The sequence below is a fragment of the Struthio camelus genome, chromosome 1 (assembly GCF_040807025.1).
Source record: "Struthio camelus isolate bStrCam1 chromosome 1, bStrCam1.hap1, whole genome shotgun sequence".
Classification (NCBI taxonomy): Eukaryota; Metazoa; Chordata; class Aves; order Struthioniformes; family Struthionidae; genus Struthio; species Struthio camelus.
In genome coordinates this window covers 22,748,894-22,768,413 of record NC_090942.1, presented here as the reverse complement: position 1 = coordinate 22,768,413, position 19,520 = coordinate 22,748,894, and the positions used below count along the sequence as shown (strand labels likewise).

The window sequence follows — 19,520 nt, the reverse complement described above, 5'->3', positions numbered from 1 at the left end:
CAAAAGCAAGCTCTAATCACAAATTCCAGTGGTTTCAACTGCAGGCTCACATGTTCAATTTGTTCTTAATTTTCCAAGTTTTGCTTGTATGAAGTTTTTTCCTTTCTCCATATTCAAAAGAAACCATTGAATTTTTAACTTTATGGTATGATATTGTTCAAAGCAGAGGAGGAGTCTGCTTTGAAAGTATCAAATTGTTCAAAGCAGAGGAGGAGTCTGCTTTGAAAGTATCAGGCTTGAAATAAGGGGATTTTGAGATTATATAAAGTCACACTTGCTTAAAAATGTAGGTATGCGAATTAGAATCTCAGTGTCTAATTAACATTCACTTAGCTAAAGGTACAGATATAGCTAACATATTACCACTACATGAGATATTCAGTATGGTGTTTTTTCAGTGGTATGTAGATAACTCTATGCATTTTTTTTTCTGACATAGAAGTTGAGCATTGGGAGCCAGACTATACCAACTGTAAAGCTGACCTGAATGGCACCCAAGCTAATTTCCCTGCAGGAGCAGGAACAAAGTCAGTATAAAAGATGAGGTAATTCTTTATTGCAGCATATATCTACTATTCCGTTTCTTTCTCCTGTCTGTGCTATATGTAATTATCTTCCTATTGCTGTACAGACTAGGAGCCCAAAAGAGCAAGTGGCTTGCAGATTTAGCTGTTAGGCTACTTGAGCAGGTAGTGATCTCTTTTTCTGACAGACTTGCTCTTCAGGAAATAAACTAAGGCACAGCAGCCTTATGGGTGAGTTTGCCAACTTTTACAGACTGATGCTGTCCTGAGCCATGACTCTCTGCAAGAGAGCAGCCACACAGCTTTAGTAGGGAGTCACAAACATTTGGGATTTCAAAGCTCAAAACTGCAGTGTAATTGCAGAAGGACAAAGTTTTAGCTTTCCCATGAGCCCAGTCTAATTCCTGGAGGAAGGGCCATACCAGCTACCTGTAGTCAAGTACCTGAAATGGCTGAAGTGCCAAAGCAGGCTACTGCTACAGGCACCAAAGTAAGGGTGGAAAAAGGGAAAAAATGAAAGCATGATTCAGAGCATCTAATTAAACTCTAGATATCCTTATGACCACTCTCTTATTTGACGTCTAAAGGAGTCCTGTACAATGAAGAAAAGAGATAGCAAGATTAGCAGTAGCTAGAAATCATAGACTTGTCAAATGCAAGCTTTAAATACTGCTTGTCATCTTTCCACTGTATGCAGGGGCCAGGGTCTCCTGTAGGGTGTTATAAAACTTGCCTGACCTGCTGCTATTTTTGCAGCATACATCATTCTCTTGTTGATGAAAGATACAGTACACTGACATAGAGAGACTAGTTTTCTTTAAGTAAGTTTAACCTGAAGTGCTTTGTTATTTTCTTAATCTCTTATACCTTTCAGTCTTGCTATTTATTTCCCTTTTTTTTAAACATTTTTTTAAACATTTATAAAGCCAGTGATTCTCCTCAATCTTGCCTGTGAGGGGAAAGGACAGGAGGAGGAGTAGACGAGTTTTCCAAGTTAACAACTGGCTGTGCCGCTGGTGTTGGCAACAGGGCTTTGGTTTCTATGACCATGGGACCCTGTTTGAAGATCAACAGCTGGTGGGGAGCGATGGGATCCACCTTACCAAGCGGGGCACGCGTGTCTTTGCCAACAGATTGGCCAGCCTGGTACGGAGGGCTTTAAACTAGGCAAGATGGGGGAAGGGGAGTGGTATAGTGGCAGGGGAGTCAGTAAAACACCGCTCAAGTCAGGATGCCTCCAGCGGGTGCATACAGCCAGGGGAGACAGCATGGGACATGGCTATGGAGGATCCTCTTGCACCTCTTCTGGGAAGCCTGCGTGCTCGACTGGTGCTCTGAAATGCCTGTATACCAATGCACGCAGCATGGGGAATAAGCAGGAAGAGTTAGAGATCTGTGTGCGGTCGCAGGGCCATGATCTCATTGCAGTGACAGAGACATGGTGGGATAGTTCACATGACTGGGATGCTGTCGTGGATGGCTATGTGCTTTTTAGGAAAGACAGGCCAGGAAGGCGAGGTGGTGGAGTTGCCCTTTATGTGAGGGAGCAACTAGAATGTCTGGAGCTCTGCCTCGGGGTGGATGAAGAGCAAGTGGAGAGCCTCTGGGTAAGGATTAAAGGGCAGGGTAACATGGGTGACACTGTTGTGGGGGTCTACAACAGGCCACCTGACCAGGAGGAAGTCGTCGATGAGGCCTTCTACCGACAGCTGGAAGTAGCCTCATGATCACAGGCCCTGGTTCTCATGGGGGACTTCAACCACCCTGACATCTGCTGGAGGAACAACACAGAAAGGCACAAACAGTCAAAGAGGTTCCTGCAGAGGATTGATGATAATTTCTTGACTCAGGTGGTGGAGACGCCAACGAGGAGAGGTGCATTGCTAGACCTTGTACTAACGAACAAAGAAGGTCTAGTTGGAGAGGTGAAGGTTGGGGGCAGCCTTGGCTGCAGTGACCATGAGATGGTGGAGTTCAGGATCCTACGAGGAGGGAGCAGGGCAATGAGTAGGATTGCAACCCTGGACTTCAGGAGAGCTGACTTTGGCCTCTTCAGGGACCTACTTAGGGGAATCTCATGGGGTAGGGCCCTAGAAGGAAGAGGGGTCCAAGAAAGCTGGTTAATATTCAAGCGTCATTTCCTCCAGGCTCAAGATGGGTGCATCCCTCTCAGGAAGAAGTCCAGCAAAGCGGGCAGGAGACCTGCACGGATGAGCAAGGAACTCCTGGCAAAACTCCAGCAGAAGAAGGCAGTCTACAGAATGTGGAAAAGGGGACAGGCCACTTGGGAAGAATACAGGGACGCTGTCAGAGCGTGCAGGGATGCGACAAGGAAGGCTAAGGCCCATTTGGAATTAAATCTGGCAAGGGATGTCAAGGACAACAAGAAGGCCTTCTTCAAATACATCAATAGCAAAAGGAAGACTAGGGAAAATGTCAGCCCACTGCTGAATGGGGCGGGTGCCCTGGTAACAAAGGATACAGAGAAGGCAGAGTTATTGAATGCCTTCCTTGCTTCAGTCTTCACTGCTAAGGCCAGCCCTCAGGAATTCCAGGCCTTGGAGGCAAGAGAGGAAGTCTGGAGAAAGGAAGACTCCCTTGGTTGAGGAGGATCAGGTTAGAGATCTTTTGTCCAAACTTGACATCCATAAATCCATGGGCCCCGATGGAGCGCACCCACGAGTGCTGAGGGAGCTGGCGGATGTTATCGCTAGGCCACTCTCCATCATCTTGGAAAGGTCCTGGAGATCAGGAGAGGTGCCTGAGCACTGGGAGAAAGCCAGTGTCACCCCAGTCTTCCAAAAGGGCAAGGAGGAGGAGCCAGGGAACTACAGGCCTGCCAGCCTCACCTCCATCCCTGGAAAGGTGATGGAACAGCTCCTCCTGGAGGTCATCACTAAGCATGTGGAGGACAGGAAGGTGACCAGGAGTAGTCAGCACGGATTCCCCAAGGGAAAATCATGCTTAACCAGCCTGATAGCCTTCTACGATAGAATGACTGGCTGGGTAGAGGAGGGGAGAGCAGTGGATGTTGTCTCCCTGGACTTCAGCAAGGCTCTGGACACTGCCTCCCATCACATCCTCCTAGGTAAGCTCAGGAAGTGTGGGCTAGATGAGTGGACAGTGAGGTGGATGGAGAACTGGCTGGGTGGCCAAGCTCAGAGGGTTGTGGGCAGTGGCGCAGAGTCTAGTTGGAGGCCTGTAGCGAGCGGTGTCCCCCAGGGGTCAGTCCTGGGTCCAGTCTTGTTCAATATATTCATCAGTGACCCGGAGGAAGGCACAGAGTGCACCCTCAGCAAGTTTGCTGAGGATACAAAACTGGGAGGAGTGGCTGACACACCAGAGGGCTGTGGTGCCATTCCGAGGGACCTGGACAGGCTGGAGAGGTGGGCGGAGAGGAACCTCCTGAAGTCCAACAAAGGCAAGTGCAGGATCCTGCACCTGGGGAGGAATAATCCCATGCAGCAGGACAGGCTAGAGGGCTGACCTGCTGGAAAGCAGCTCTGCAGAGAAGGACCTGGGAGTCCTGGTGGACAACTAGTTAACTATGAGGCCCCAAGGGCAATTGCTGCCAAGAAGGCCAATGGTCTCCTGGGGTGCATTAGGCAGAGTGTTGGCAGCAGGTGGAGGGAGGTGATCCTGCCCCTCTCCTCAGCCCTGGTGAGGCCTCACCTGGACTACTGTGTCCAGTTCTGGGCTCCCCTGTACAAGAGAGACATGGCACTCCTGGAGAGAGTCCAGCGGAGGGCTACCAAGATGATTAGAGGGCTGGAGCATCTCTCCTATGAGGAAAGACTGCAAGAGCTGGGCCTGTTCAGCCTGGAGAAGAGAAGATTGAGAGGGGAATCTCATAAACGTGTACAAGTATCTGAAGGGAGGGTGTCAAGAGGATGGGGCCAGCCTCTTCTCGGTGGTGCCCAGTGACAGCACAAGAGGCAACAGGCACAAACTGAAACACAGGAGGAGAAGCCTCTTTCCTGGGAGGGTGAGAGCGCACTGGAACAGTCTCCTTCACTGGAGATATTCAAAACGCACCTGGCCACAATCCTGGGAAGTATGCTCTAGGTGACCTTGCTTGAGCAGGGAGGTTAGACTAGATGATCTCCAGAGGTCCCTTCCAACCTAAACCATTCTGTGATTTTGTGACCTACTCAAGGCCCAATAAAAGAACTAAATTTTATCAGAATGCTGTTTCAGATACTTGATCTCTTAGGTATCAGGTAAGATCATTACTTTTTAGGCCATTCTATTAAGCAGAAAGCCTTATAACAGAGATCCTCCAAAACACTGTTCATCTCTCTCTGCCTCCAAAAGAACACATAGAGAGATATACGAAGAGATACATTCAGAATATCAGAAAAACAGCACAGTTATGTTGATCAGCTTGGAGCTAATGTTTTGTCTGATTAATTCATTCTGGACCAGACACAGCGTAAGAGACCATAGTTTCTGAAAATTTCAGTCAGAATGTTTGAACCGTCTTTTATATTGCCAGGGTATTTCCCTTCCCTGCCCCTCCCTTTAAGTCCTTTTTACTCAGCATTGACTTTGTTAAAGCTTCCATTACATGGTTTGGTTTCAGTACCCTCATATTCAGAGAAAGCATAACCTCTGCTGGCAGTCGTTTCAACAGTTTGAAACTCCTACAAAAATGCATTATTCCTGGAAGAAAGTCAGCTGTACCAGCTAGTATTACTGATTTCTGCTCACTTAAGGACACTTCCTCTTTCAACTATTCCATTCTTCTGTGGATTAGGTAAATGCACCTTCAAATTCTCCTATTCTGTAAAAACTCTGAAGTGTCATAGGAAGCATCAGTGTTTGTCACTCATTCCAATCTGTCACAACACTATTTAGCATCACTTTCTCTACGTCAAAATCAAGACGGATTGAATGTTCCTATTCAAGGCATCAGCTATTTATTGTGGTAGCAACCAGGACAAATGGATTACTAACGTAGAGAGGTACACAGTAGCTCAACTGTTCTGTTTTTCCATAGTTCATATTCTGAGGAAGACTTAAAACAGAATCAGTCAACCGGAGTTAATACCCAACCTGCATTTGAAGGTGGGGAGAAGGAAGAATTTAGAGTACGCTTAAACTCACAGTGTAAGACAGCAGTCTCTTTGGCAAAGTGCAATCTCTGCATGAAATCACACTTTTTCCAAGTTTTCAAATGTCTGAGTCACTAGTAGTTTCCTCTACAAAGAGGTTCAGAAAGCTAAGCACTAACTTTAACTACAGAACAGAAAAGATCAATTTTTCCCCCTTTTAATTGAGATAGCAATAGTAGCAACCAGCTTCCCTCAGGATGATCAGAGATTCTGACAACTCTTGCAGAAACAACTTGTGATATGGAAGTTTAGTGCTGTTCTACCTTCTTTTAAAAAGGACTCAGCCAAGAACAGACTTTTACATTCGCTGTCAATCTGATGGTTTCCCATTATTTTCATAGGCAAGATACGTGTCATATGTATGCATCACCAAAAATAGGCAAATGAGAAATACTTAAGAAATTATAGTGGTAATAACTTTAACCAGGTATATAAAAATCAATTTTACTGCTTAAGTTCAACATAAGAAAATTGAGTAGAAATAGAATACTAGCAATGGATAATTTCTGAGCAAGTTATCTACTACGTCCTCCATGTATTTCTACAGTCAATAATTCTGGAAGTGGAAAATGAGATTTGCATCTGATTATTAAGGCCATGTTACCTGTTAACTGTGGCTAAAGAAGAAAGTTTCATGTTTTCAGAGAACTATGCAATAGTCTGACCTGACTAGAAACAAGAGAAAGCTTCAAGCACAAAGTTATTAATAAAAGCTTGTCTTATTCTCACTATCAACTTTAAAACAAGCAGCCTTTCTCAAATGTTTACATTTACTCAAACTGTACTGCTTCATTCTCCTTGTTACACTCACACTAATCAAGTTTTAAGCAAAACATTTTCTCTGTTCATTTTCTATACTGAAAGAACTTCATACTTCAGATGGCCTGTTAGACATTTTTAACAAGAGGAAACTGTCTAGTATTACAAGTAGCTTGATATCAACAGTTTTCAGCTTTCCCTAGTTACGTGAAGTATTTGACCAGTCTCAAAACAAAACAGCATAAGTTAACAAGTAGAAAATCGTTTATACAAGCTCAAATATGCTGTTCCTGTTTGGCAACTTTCAGTGTAGAAATTTTTGAAGACCATGGAAGGAAACTAAGTGGTACAAGACCAAAGTGGGAATGGAAGAATCCCACTGACCGATGTGAACAAACAGGTACCCCACCTGCATGCTTAACATACTACATTAAGAATATACAGGTAAAGAGTTCATGAACCTGTATTTGAGTACTGGGTAGTTCAGAGAGTTTAAGCTAATTTGGCTATCTGACCTTGATTGAGTCATCTTATTAAAAATTATGGCTACAGTTTATAAGTATTTATACATGTGTATATTTATATGCAAACATACTGAACCTGAATAAACTTTTCCACCATGATTAAGTGCAAATAAATACTCTCCCTTAATTCTACCCTTTTTGTGTATTACAAAAAAAAAAAGATAGATTCCCCCACAAACCCCAGCCTGCACAAATTCTCTAAAAACAGATTATGATTAAATATCATTCTGAAAGTTCACAAGAAATGATCTACGTAATATTAAATGAATCATAGCTTCAGAACAAGCAACACTGAACCTATTCCTCCATTAAAGAGCATCAGAAGTCCCTGCATAGAAAAAGCAGTAAGTAAATGGTAAAAGTACTATCAGTTAAGACATCAGACAAAAACAGATCAGATTCCTGACTTGCTATTTTTGTCTTCACTTAAGAACAACTCCATTTGGATTTTCAAAGTTCTGTGTGCTTCAACATAAAATATTGCTTTCTACTTGCAGTGCAGTATGAGTACAGGAAAGTTTTTCAGTCTCATTTAAATGAATGATGTATATAGCCTGTCAATTGTCACTGGTTTGGTTAAACTCATGATCCACAATTGCTTCAAATTAAGCACAGCTGAAGATTGTTGCAGATACATCCAAATGTAGGGTTGTTTTCAGTAACTTCATAGTACTTTCATGTTTGCCTTGCTGAATTCCTCACTGCTGAAGAAGGATTAGAATCTTCAGTTTACAGCAAAAAAAAAAAAAAAAAAAAAAAAAAATCAAACAAGGCAGTTACGAAGATCATGTAACACAGAGCTCTGAAGCCCACAATGGAGGTTTGCTACAATATGGTAGTCTACTTCTGGTCACTTCAGCACAAGCAGCTGCTGCAGCAGTTGTTCCCTCCTCTTCTGCTTCTTCCTTCACCTCCCTGAAACTTTCTGTTTCTTGGAATGGATTCTCTAGAAGTTTCAATACATTTCTAACCTAGAGAGAAAAGAGCACAGTTATGAGAATTTAGAAAGTAAAGGCAAAATGTTGTAGAAAACCTTAAACCAAATAATGATTGAGTTTATTGTAATTAATACACTCCAGAGGAAGAAAGAGTCAAACATGAAATAAATGAGCCGTATGTGTACCAAACAAGCTGCAAATTCTAAAATCGTAACTGGTTGAATTTGAACTTGAGTTCCATACAAACACAAAGAACTTCAACTGTAAGTCTTAAATACAAATTCTCATGTTGCTCTTCTCAAAATATATTAATTTGTCTGCATTCTGCATGTAACAACCTACACGCAGAACTGTACAGGTAATAGCCATCACTTTCGAAAGACATCATTTGTCACAGAAAGACTCAAGTATAAATTAATCCGCAACAGTCTTCCCGAGACAGATACCATTCTGAAGATGTGAAAGCCAGGCTAAATGTCTTGCCCTGCAAGATCAGCCTGCAAAAGCTAGTGAAGTTCAGATTCAGATTTTCAGCTTTTTTCTTTCTTTTGTAGGCATTAAAACCACAGCTACCTCAAAAATAATATGGGCCTTCATAATAGTAAATTCCCAGTTGCCTATATGCCATAATGAATCTTACCTGGGTTTCAAGTTCCTTTAGCATAATGTCAAATCATCAAGCATATAAAGATGGTATGTAGTAATATCATACCTCTGAGAAATCCCCATTTTCAGCTGCTTCTATGGCATTCTGGGCAATATAATTTCTCAAGATGTATTTTGGATTATTTGAATTCATAACCTTCACATGATCAGTATTCCAGACATCAGCATTACTAACATTTTCTATTTCTTTTTGCAAACGGACTCTGAAAATGAGCAGATAGAAACAAATAGTTTTGTTTGGTTCAAGAATCACATGTAAAAAATGACCCTTTTTCTTGAAATATTAAGAGCTGAAAACTAAGGATCTCAAGACAGTAATTACATAACCTATAATCCTTTCAATTTATAAAATCCAGCACAGCAATAAAATACAAAAATGACACTTCCCATGTCATTTAAAAGTGAAACCTGACCAGCCATCAGAAAATCCTGACGGTACTTCAGCAAGTGTCACACATCCAGAATACCTCTGAAAAGTCAAGAGTTTAAGATCCACGCCCACTGGCGCATGGCCTGTTACGCGTTACTCTGCAAAAACCTGTGCCTTCAGAACCTGGCTTTTAAGTATTTCATTGCTTGTTTACTGGTTAAGTTTTTGATGTTCTTATAAAAGTAAAAGGATGCCATACAGCTGAGGCAGTTTGGGCTACCAACTAGCAGTTACACTTGCCAAAATTCTCAGACCCATCGGAGAATAAGATCACAGCCAGCCCCTTGAGGAAAGGAGTCCTGAATCCACACAGCAGAGAGAACTAATGCACTACAGGAGGTTTTCATTACAGAAAATAGCCTAAAAATTCAGGGCTAGCTGGATAAGTAACGCACATTAGAAGAGACGGGACTTATTTTTCTGGCCTTGACTTCTGTTACAGTTACTGTTTGACTAGAAATGCTTTTACTTGTTTTGTATAATAATGCACTTTTTTTATTCCAGGAAAAAAAAAAACCCACCCTGTAAATAGATAAAATGCTCAGAGGTCAGCCAATTCTAGTTACTCACCACCGAATAGTTCACATTTGAAATTAATGTCTACTAGAATCAAGACCAACATTCTGGAAGTGCTTTTTATACCAGATTTAATGTTAGTTAATTCCCCACCTCGGAAATCTCATAAACAAAATACACAAGTGTCTCAACTTTCATAGCAACACAGATACTGACCTTTGAGCAGATTAATAACAGTCAAAGGCTTTGGTTTTTTTTCCTACACGTATATACTTCTCAAGTGAGGGAGGTTTTAATGCGACAGATACATTGTTCTTGAATAAAAAGCAGAACAGATATTCTGCTATGAGTATTGCTACACCTTACCTATATTTCTCCAGCCATTCTTTCCAATGTCTTTTATTTCTACCAAGTAAATCAGCTGCTGTTAACTGCTGCAGTTTAGAGAATTGTTCAATGCGCTCTAGTTCTTTATTTATATTAGCTTTTGTTCCAATTAATGCAAACAACTGAGGATTAGACTGAGCCAACATTAGCATCATTGACAGTTGTCTGGAAACGAGAGGAAAAAAAACCCACACACATTAGATGTTAAATCTAAGCTGTCTGTCAAGACCTATCTTTTGCAACCATAAAGTAAACAAAAACATTCACAATAACCTATGATTTCACTAAAGAGGTTAAATACCAGTACTTTATAATTTACAAATTCATAATAAATTATGCTCATTTTATTGTTTCCTCCCCCTTCTGCAGTCTGCTTAATATACATGTCTGTGGTGTATAAAGTGCAGACTTTCAGATTTTTCAGACTCAGAACTACCAGTTGGGTTTAGATGCATAATTCTCAGCAAAACAACCTAGGCACTTTGAAAGACCTCCAGTACTTTCATATAGCATTCTGTATATGGAATTTACCAGGATAATACAGAATCCTTTTTTCAGTTTCTTTTTTTAAGATACCTTTTTGTAAATTGGGCATTAACACTGTAACAGCATTCAGAATAAAGCTCTAACATTAATCTTACTGATACTAAAAACCCAAAATGACATGGGGAAAAAAAACCCACCTCATTTAACTCACACAAGACAGTTATTCTATTTTATTATTTAACTTAAACAACTTTAACCAATCTAAATCACAGAAGGAAAAACTGTTTTGTGGTAGTAAATTCCTAGCAACATCGAAGCTATTTTGCTGCATGTTTGATTAAGATTTTAGCCTTTGACATAAGGCTATGTTAATTGGCGCGTACAGGAGCTTCACCACATTCTGAACATCACATTAATTAATTTTTTCTTCCTGGTATAAATAACTGTACTATGGCAAAAAGTAAAACACACTAAAACAAACAGTGTAAGTTACAGGGTATGAGAATATACTCTACTCTTTCCATGTCTTTCTGTGAACGCATGCATAAATAAAAGAAAGAGACATTATTCCCAGCCTCAAAAAACAGACAACTCATTACTAAAAGCAGTAAAATATAACCTGATTTAAACAGAGATAAGCTAGGTGCTTTGATTTTTCAGTCTATATAAAATATCATCCAAATCTGATTTGCATATCTGACGTAACCAGCTCTACGATATCTAAGTGCTACGATAAAAATCAATGAGGCATTCAGCTTAGCTCAGCAATGCTACATCCCCACCCCAAGGCTTTATATCCATATGTTGATTTATTGCTACTTTTAACGCTCCTTTAAGTCCAAATGTAACAATCCTTAAAAAAGAATTATATCTGTCACACAGACTGTCTTCACGTTACTTGACATCTGCTTACAATTTCAAAGGAGCTGAAATCTGAAAGTTAATTAAATAAGCAGTATCCATAATCTTCTTAATTTCTTCCCCTTTCAATTTAGGGCATCACTGCTAAAACTTGAACACCCAGTAACATCTCCAGAATGATGATTAAAGCCAGCCAGCTCCGTGCAATATCAAACTTGCATGAACAAATTTCACACTACAGAAGCCAGAATGAGTCCATCTTCTCAGCTATCTGCTTTACCCAAATTAAGTGTGATACCAGCAGACAGAAGAACTGAAGAATTTGGTACCTTCGTTACATTCACAGAACTAAACAGAGGGGTAAAAGCCCTACTCAAAATACCCCAAGCCGTAATTTTTTTCTCCCCGTCTTGGAAAGAGCTAGAAAGAAAGGAAAAATTCAAGCGTTATGTTCATTGCCTGCTTTCCACTGCTCCAAAAAGGGAAAAGATACAGGCAGGCCCGATATAAACAGCAGTTGAACAAGATTTACTACTTTTCCATTCTCGCAGCAGCTGGGCTGGACAATCTGGCCCATCAAAAGAGACCTGGATGGCACCAAACAGTATCTGAGTATAGAGCGTGCATTTTAGTTATACTTAGATCAGAACATTGGTGGCTGAAAGTGATTATTAGCTAACGGTGCGTTGGCAGAACACAGGAGAGATTTTGTTTAAATCCATCTCCTCATAAAATATTAACTGTACCATCTCACCATCTGGCACTCTCATTGGCTTTGTCAGCGGATAAAGTGAAAAAAACAAAAACCAAAACTCCAGATACTCTCAGGCCCAGAGCTGATTTCTGAGAATTCATCAGCCCACAAAACACACAAGTTTGCACTGCTGTATATCACGATGCATCCACTTAACAGTGAAGTTTCCAAATTTAAAGTCAGTTAACTATTATAGAGCAGGCAAAGTTCATTAGAGTAATGATAAAACTAAAAGCACCATCCAGAAGCATTGAAGCCTGTAACAGTATTACCTTGGATCCATCTGAGGTTTGAAAGCAACTTTCAGTTCTTCCAGGGAAGCACACTGGGTTGCTAGCTTTTCTAAGAAATCTTCCAGTCTTGAAGGATCAGAATCTACTAGGAATGAACTCAGCAAGTAGAAAATATTTGTGAAGTCCCCGCCTGAAAAAAGTAAATTCTATGAGCAATAGAGCTAACAAACCAGTAGGGAAACAGGTCCCACAAATTCCTTCCCTAACACCCAGAAGCGGTGCGGGTGGCTAACGCAGACAGACGTAAAATACGTAGTAGCTAACTTCCGCCTGCCACTTGCTCAGTGACGGTGCAAATGTGATATAGGGGAGCCCTCCATCAAGGCACCAGCTGTCACACAGTTCACAAGAAGTTAAATACCTTTTAGTCTTTTGCTCTTCTTTCAGATGAGGATGTAGTCACACAAGGCTTCTTTTTTATAAAGTCAAGATAAGAACTACATTTTGGTTTGACTGTAAAATATTTATGGGCTACTAAGTAATAACTTGCTCTGTTCCTCACCAACCTGTGAGATGCATAGTTTCAAGAAGTTCCGACACCAGCTTATTATCTTCTTCTAATTCCAGCTGAATTAGACCTAGCTTCTTCCTCATCTTCTGCAAATAATGTTTCTCAAATTCTGCATCGTATTCCTCTTCCAGGATGAGTTCACTTATTTCCAGAGGCAGCTCTGGAACTAAAGCTTCAGCAAGCTTCCCTAGATTCCACTTGCAAATTTCTGGCTGCTTGTTGTAAGCATAGCGCCCTGTATTATCAGAACCATTGCAAATGTGTTCAGGGTCATATCTACAAATAAAGACATAGTTAGCATTCTTCTAGTTATCTGCACACCAATACTAAGTGAGGCTCTCTAGGAGACCAGAATAACCAAAAAGGAGTAGTACTTCTTGTCATGGGACTCTTTCTTCTCCCAAAGCTACCTAATTAGGTATTTTCCTGCCCTCCCAAATACGAGAAACCCCACACATTATAAACAAAACCAGCCTAAGGGCAGAGATGTCAGCAACAAAGTTGTATACAGAAAGGTTGAACAGAAGAACACAGGACAGCTAGGGCTAACTTAATCTGCTTTGCCATAAATAGAGTTAATAAATCCACTGGAGAGTTAAAAATATTAAAGCAATAGTGAACAGTGTCAGGATCGCTCTACACAGCAGATCCATATGCACATTTCAATTATGACACACTGACCTGTCCATAAATCCAAAAGGGCCATAGTCAATAGTTAGTCCAACTATACTCATATTATCTGTATTCAGCACGCCATGGCAAAAACCAACACACTGCCACTCAGCAACCAATCTTGCTGTCCGTTTTGTTATCTAAAAGAGAATTTTTCATTTGTCAAACAACTTATAAATGTTCTTATATTTCCAAGCATCCGATATGTTGAACTGATCTTTCGACAGCTCTGATGGAAGCAGATTCTGGCTTGTATACCATATGCCAAAAAAAAAAAAAAAAAAAAAAAAAAAAAAAGCCTAAAGGCTGCTTTCCTCTCTCCTCCTTTTATCAACTGCCCGGTCCCTATATCTCCCATTTTTCTTTGTTCTCTCTTCTTTACGTCTACATTTAACTTGAAAGTCTATTGTACAGCTACAAATTATACTGGGATGGGACACTGAGAGCAGATAAACTGTTGAAGATCAGACTTGCCTGCTGTTCTAGTCATCATACAATATCGTCTTTCGGCTGCTTCTTATTTTAAGATCCTTTTACTACAAGTAGGAGGAGGCGTAAACAAAATCTGAGGTGGGAGAGAAGGGGGAAAACTATGTGCCACAAAACCCAGTGTAAAGCCAGTACTTTGGTTTACCTAGTATGTAAGAGTGATTTATAGAAAGGTAAGTCATTTAGACAAAATTTATTTCTTGCTAACATGTTTTAGCACTGATAAGCACTTCCTTCAATTTGCCAAGAAGAGAAAAAAGCTAAGAGGTTAAGAAAAATTTCCAAAAATGATACAAGTTTTTATTTAAATGTAATTCTTCACTGAATGTGTGCTTTACCAGTTCTTTAGTTGTTTAACTCTGATTGTCGTGGGTCCTTTAGCTGGAATTGGTGCCCGTACCACATAAAATAGGCCTGGTTATTTCATTACTTTAGTCCATCTGCCAGCTGCAATTAGATAAACCCTATGAAACCTGGAAGTCAGGAAGCTAGTACAGCTTTTAAATAAACATAGATATTTCCAAATACTTTACGGAATTCCTATAAATAAATTTATATTTTATGTGGCACTAGCTAAAACTTTTAAACAAAAGCATTGTCATAGCTGAAATCACTTATCTGCCTAAATAGCTATCCATGTACAGAATTTTAAAGCATCTATTCTCCCTGGGCTGCAGTGGGATTTATCAAGCTTATTAAAACAAAAACAAAAAAAAATTGTTAACAGAAGGAGTGTTACTTTTATTCATTGCCTTCCAAACCAGAATCCTCCCCCGCTTTAATGTGTGCATTCAGCTAAGGGGAAGGGCAGGGGGAAAAAAAGCTAGAAAATTCTTGCCCTGGGTACAGTCTAAAGGTAGTAAAAATTGCAAATTATCTTGGTATGCAAGCCTTCATTTCACCTTGAAAATCCCATGCTTCCACTTCCTGTAGCATGCTCATGTTAGGTGGTTTAAACTGTTTTAATAAATCCTGCTTCCCAGGGTAGAAGTCAGAAGCCAGAGGGCATTCCAAGTAGTTATATGGGTACAAAACTGATTATTAGCATGCAGTAAACCACAGAGTGACAAACCCTGTATATGATGGCTCTGTGCCACCTGAGACAGTAAAACTATGGAAAAAAATGAAGGAAAGAGAGAGTAAGTGCATGACAGAGAGAGAGAGCACGTGCACGAGAGAGAGAAAGCACGTATGCACATGAGAGCACGAGCTTGGCTGCTACTCAAAGACAGGGTTATTGATTAGATAGACAGCTCTGCAACTCACTTCAACCTTTATTATTTTTAAACACATTTCTCTACTGCTGCTAATATAGCCATGCCCAAAAACAAGTGTGCCTTATTATAAACAAAAATGACTATTTTAAGCTATGATATTAATTAAGGTACTTTTCATTTGGAAAATAAGAAGCAGGAACTGACTGAACATTCTCAGTACTTTACCTTACAAATGATATCTCAGTACCATCAACTCATTACCTAACAACGAGGGCCAGAATTTCCCTTTGCATGCTGAAATACTCTCAGCAAATTGAGAGAACGGTTTCGGAAAGCTCTCCAAGAGCTGGGAAAACATCATTTACTATTAAAGAGGTAAAACTGCTTTCATCGGTTTCATCAATATCAATATTGCTTTCATCAATAAACAGTGCTATTAATAGTGCATTATCCAAAGAGAAGAATAGTTCAAGTAATCAAGAGACTCAAGATATTAACTGACTCCAGTCATTGTGCTCACAGATGGAGTTCTTAAAGTCTACTGCTACAAATTTATGAAAAGAAACATATCCTTCCTACCTCTTTAAAGAAAGCAGCATTTCTCTGAATACTGTTATCAGAATAAGCCTCCTGGATTTCTGGATAGAAAGTGCCGATCACATAATCGAGCATTTGTATTCGAATATCATTTCTGTTAACGCTAGGACCTTTGCGCCCCGTATGTTCATCAGTAGGCTTAAAAATTTCAAAAGATCCAAACCTGTATTAAAAATAATAATGAATAATAATAAAAATGTTTTAATATTATTCAGTACTATTAAATTTATTTGATTTTACATGCAGTAAAAACATTTAGCGCTATTGTAACAACGCAACAGTCTCTTGAGTTTAATACCATCAGTCCCTCGAGTGACAGAGAAAAGACCTGAAAAACGCCTACTGTGAAACCAACGAGGCTCAGTGACTCAATGCGGGGAAGCATAAACATCCACACCTAGAAAAATGGCAGATCAGAACCCCCGCTAGCACTGAAGACCAGCTCATTAAAGGTTCTTATGAACTCTTCTGCAAAAAAACCCTTATTCTGAGTAAACATACAGGAACAGAACTAATCTAAAATACAACAGTACATCAAGGGTTTAAGATATATTTTTCTATGTCATACACATTCCTTATGCCTCACCATTCTCTAACATTTGGTTGCTTTACAAGAAACTATGCATCCTCCTGAAGCTCCTGATGTTTTGCACTGGAGCAGGAACTCTGTACAGTTCTCGGGCAACACAAGTACCCTCATAAGGCACTCTTAGAAGGATCTGGACTTCTACAGTATTGTATCTTTAGATAGCTTTAAAATTAAGGGTAGAATTATAACCAATCAATACTACCAACATCAAAAAGTGTGTTTTCTCTGCAGTTACAGGCATAAACATGAAAAATCTCTTCTGACAACTGCAGAACTTAGTTCTGCTTTGTGCATGCCAGCATGCCTAGTGTTTATTTCCCTGTTTGCAAAGATGTTGGCTCATCTCATCCACTGGACTGAAAGAGCAGATTTCTACCATTTAATTAAAAACTTCCAAGGTCGCAGAATAAGATACAGATGACACGGTTACGGAAATAAAGACACACACGCACACATATACATGTATATGCACACACCCACACTTCAAAAGCTGCAGCACTTGGTTTTCATATGAAAAATTAAGTAGGCTTCTTTCTACCTTATAAATGTTGAAGCTATTCTCAGGACAACTGTACACCTTTCATTTTTTGGATTTCCATCATAAAATATGTCACGAACAACTTTGGAGTCAGATGTCACACATGTTCCGGCTCTTGTTGTTGGTATTCCTAGATGAAACATAGCCTCGCTACACAGGAATTCTCGTATACTTGACCGCAGGACTTTACGACCATCAGCTTGTCTGTAACAGAAAGCATTGACAGACCTTAGTTTCAGGCTACAAGGGAAGGAATTCCTTTTTCCACTTTAGTGGTGGAGAAACAAAAAAGCCCAGAAGTGAAGCACGCTCTCCACAATCACAGAAGTTGTTAGTGGTGCATCCGAGAATAACAGAAGTTTGAAGATCCATCTTTCAAAGCTCGGATTAGATGGACAGGACACACTTGCAACAAAGACCACACGTAACAGAAGGAAGTATTTCCCAGTTAGTGATATCCCTTCCAATCATCAGCTTCGTTGTTTTTACAGACTCAGTAGATTCTTTCAAAAAGATTTAAAAAGACGACAAATACACCTTTAAATACTGTAGAATACACTGCTAAAATAACTCAGATCAGAACCGCCCCTCATTTTTACTAAGTTTTAAAAAACAGTGTTTTTTTCAAAAAAAAACACAATTGTTTTCAAAAAAACAAAACTCAACCAATACACTGCAGAATTTTAACTGACGCTCTAGCTGTCCATAAACAAAAATCAGTTTTTACTGTTCATACTGCAAGAAAAATAAACCAGCAAATAACCAAAATAAGAAATTATTTCTATTTTTAAATTCAAGTGTTCTTATTAATAATAGTATTTTTCAAGAGATATAATAGCAGCCATTTTATTTTGGGTCTTTCTGCATAAGTAAGCTAGAAATGGGACATTACATACTGAGTTGCATGACAAAATAAACTAGGTGAACATTAACCATCTATTCGTTCAATACAACTCACAGATACAGAACATATACTGCATCGGTAGCTCTCAAACTGTATTCCAATCATTTCAAAAAGTAAAAAACAAAGAGCTTCCCAGAGACATACTGTGTTAGCAGCATATCTCGAATTTTCATTGTTTGAGATTTTCTTGCATCAACCGGTCTTCACATTCACACACTCTGCAGGCCTTTTGCAGGTCTCAGATGTATAAAATTAAAGCATACTTAAGCATGGGCATTGCTGCAATAGAAAATATAGGAAAGGCAAACGGAAAATTGACCTGAAAGATGTAAAGCAGCGTAGGCTAAAGTCAGCAAGAGAGGACAGCCATCCCTTACAGGCACCTGGTCAGCACGACGTTTTCTCAGGCTTTCCCACTATCCCTCTGGGTAGGGAGAGCAGGGAGGTTCCACCGCTAGCAGCGGTCTGAACCGAGAGCAGCACAAACAGAACGCGCAGCCTCATCTTTAGCAACGCTTGCACCGGCTGTACGAGCAGGTGAAGCAGGATGACTGCAGGCAGCCTGGTGGCTATCACTTGCTGCCTTGGCCACTGTTATCCCTGTCTGCGGGCTAAGAAGAGAAAACCTTAGGCAAGAGTAACTCGAAACAGGGGCTGGAAGTAAGATGTTACACGAAGGAGAAGCAACCGTGGTTTTGTTTTTCACATCAAGACTTCGCCACCGTACCTTTTAACCCTCCACTGTGTTATACCCGCAGCAGGAAGCACAGAAAAGCGAGGGTTTAAGAGATTATGTCTGCCTTAAGAAGTAATCCGCTGCACAAAAACACTATGAAAATCATTAAGCTAAGGCAACACAAAAGGCGGGCAGCGGAGCCTTCCCTGGACGCCAATTCCTTTCACACCGCAAGCTTCGCGCTCGCCGAGGGGACGCGCCGGCCGCTGCCGGCTCAGCCGCCGGCGGCACGAAGCGAGGCGGCGCCCGGCCGCGCGCCGACGCCTCGCGGGCCGCGAGAGGCCGTTAACGGCCGGCGCGAGCGCGGCGGGGCCGCTCGGGAAGCAACGGTCGGGGGGGGGGGGTGGGGGCGAAGGGACCCCGACGGCGGCCCCCCGCCGCGCACCTTACCGGGAGAAGGGGGTGAGGCCGGCGCCCTTCAGCTGGATCTCCCAGCGCTCGCCCCGCGGGCCCAGCACCTCGCCCAGGTACATGGCGGCGCCGTCGCCCAGCTGCCCCGCGAAGCTGCCGAACTGGTGGCCGCAGTAGCAGTGCGCCGCCGGCTCCGAGCCCGGCAGCAGCCGGTTGCCGCTGAAGTACAGCGCCGCCTCGGCCTCCAGCGCTTCCCGCTCGGCCGGGGAAGGGGCCGCCTCCAGCCCCAGCAGCGCCAAGGCCGGCAGCGACATGGCCACCAGCTGCGGGTTCTGCACCGGGCTGGGCCGCACCCGGCAGAAGCAGGCGCCGGGCACCGGCCGCGGCGCGCTCTCCTCGGAGGCGTCCACGGGCAGCGAGCGCAGCGCCAGGTTGTCGAAGCGCAGCGCCCCCAGCCAGCCGCCTCCGCCGCCCGCCACCTCCGCGGCGCCGCGCTCGGGGCTGCCCGGCGCGGCCGCCAGAGCCGGGGGCTGCTGCATGGCGGCGCCGAGGGAGCCGAGCCAGCCGGGGGAGCCCGGCCCGAGCGGCAGGAAGAAGCGACGCCCGCTGCGCAGCGCCGCGGCCATTCGCCCCCCGCCGCCAAGCGACGGGACGGAGCAAGGCG

At 42.0% G+C, this 19,520-nt stretch overlaps 1 protein-coding gene across 1 annotated transcript; it reads right to left on the bottom strand.

Annotated features, from left to right (window-relative positions):
* Nucleotides 1-5,420: 5,420 nt before the first annotated feature.
* Nucleotides 5,421-19,513, bottom strand: SELENOO (selenoprotein O). The gene is made up of 9 exons (XM_068931478.1): nucleotides 18,896-19,513; nucleotides 16,866-17,069; nucleotides 15,721-15,901; nucleotides 13,445-13,575; nucleotides 12,759-13,039; nucleotides 12,232-12,382; nucleotides 9,838-10,023; nucleotides 8,572-8,728; nucleotides 5,421-7,892 (listed from the first exon to the last, which is right to left on the bottom strand). Exons 1-9 carry the CDS (start codon nucleotides 19,480-19,482, stop codon nucleotides 7,698-7,700), a joined length of 2,073 nt encoding a protein of 690 aa, XP_068787579.1. The 5' UTR covers nucleotides 19,483-19,513; the 3' UTR covers nucleotides 5,421-7,697.
* Between the last annotated feature and the right edge of the window lie 7 nt (nucleotides 19,514-19,520).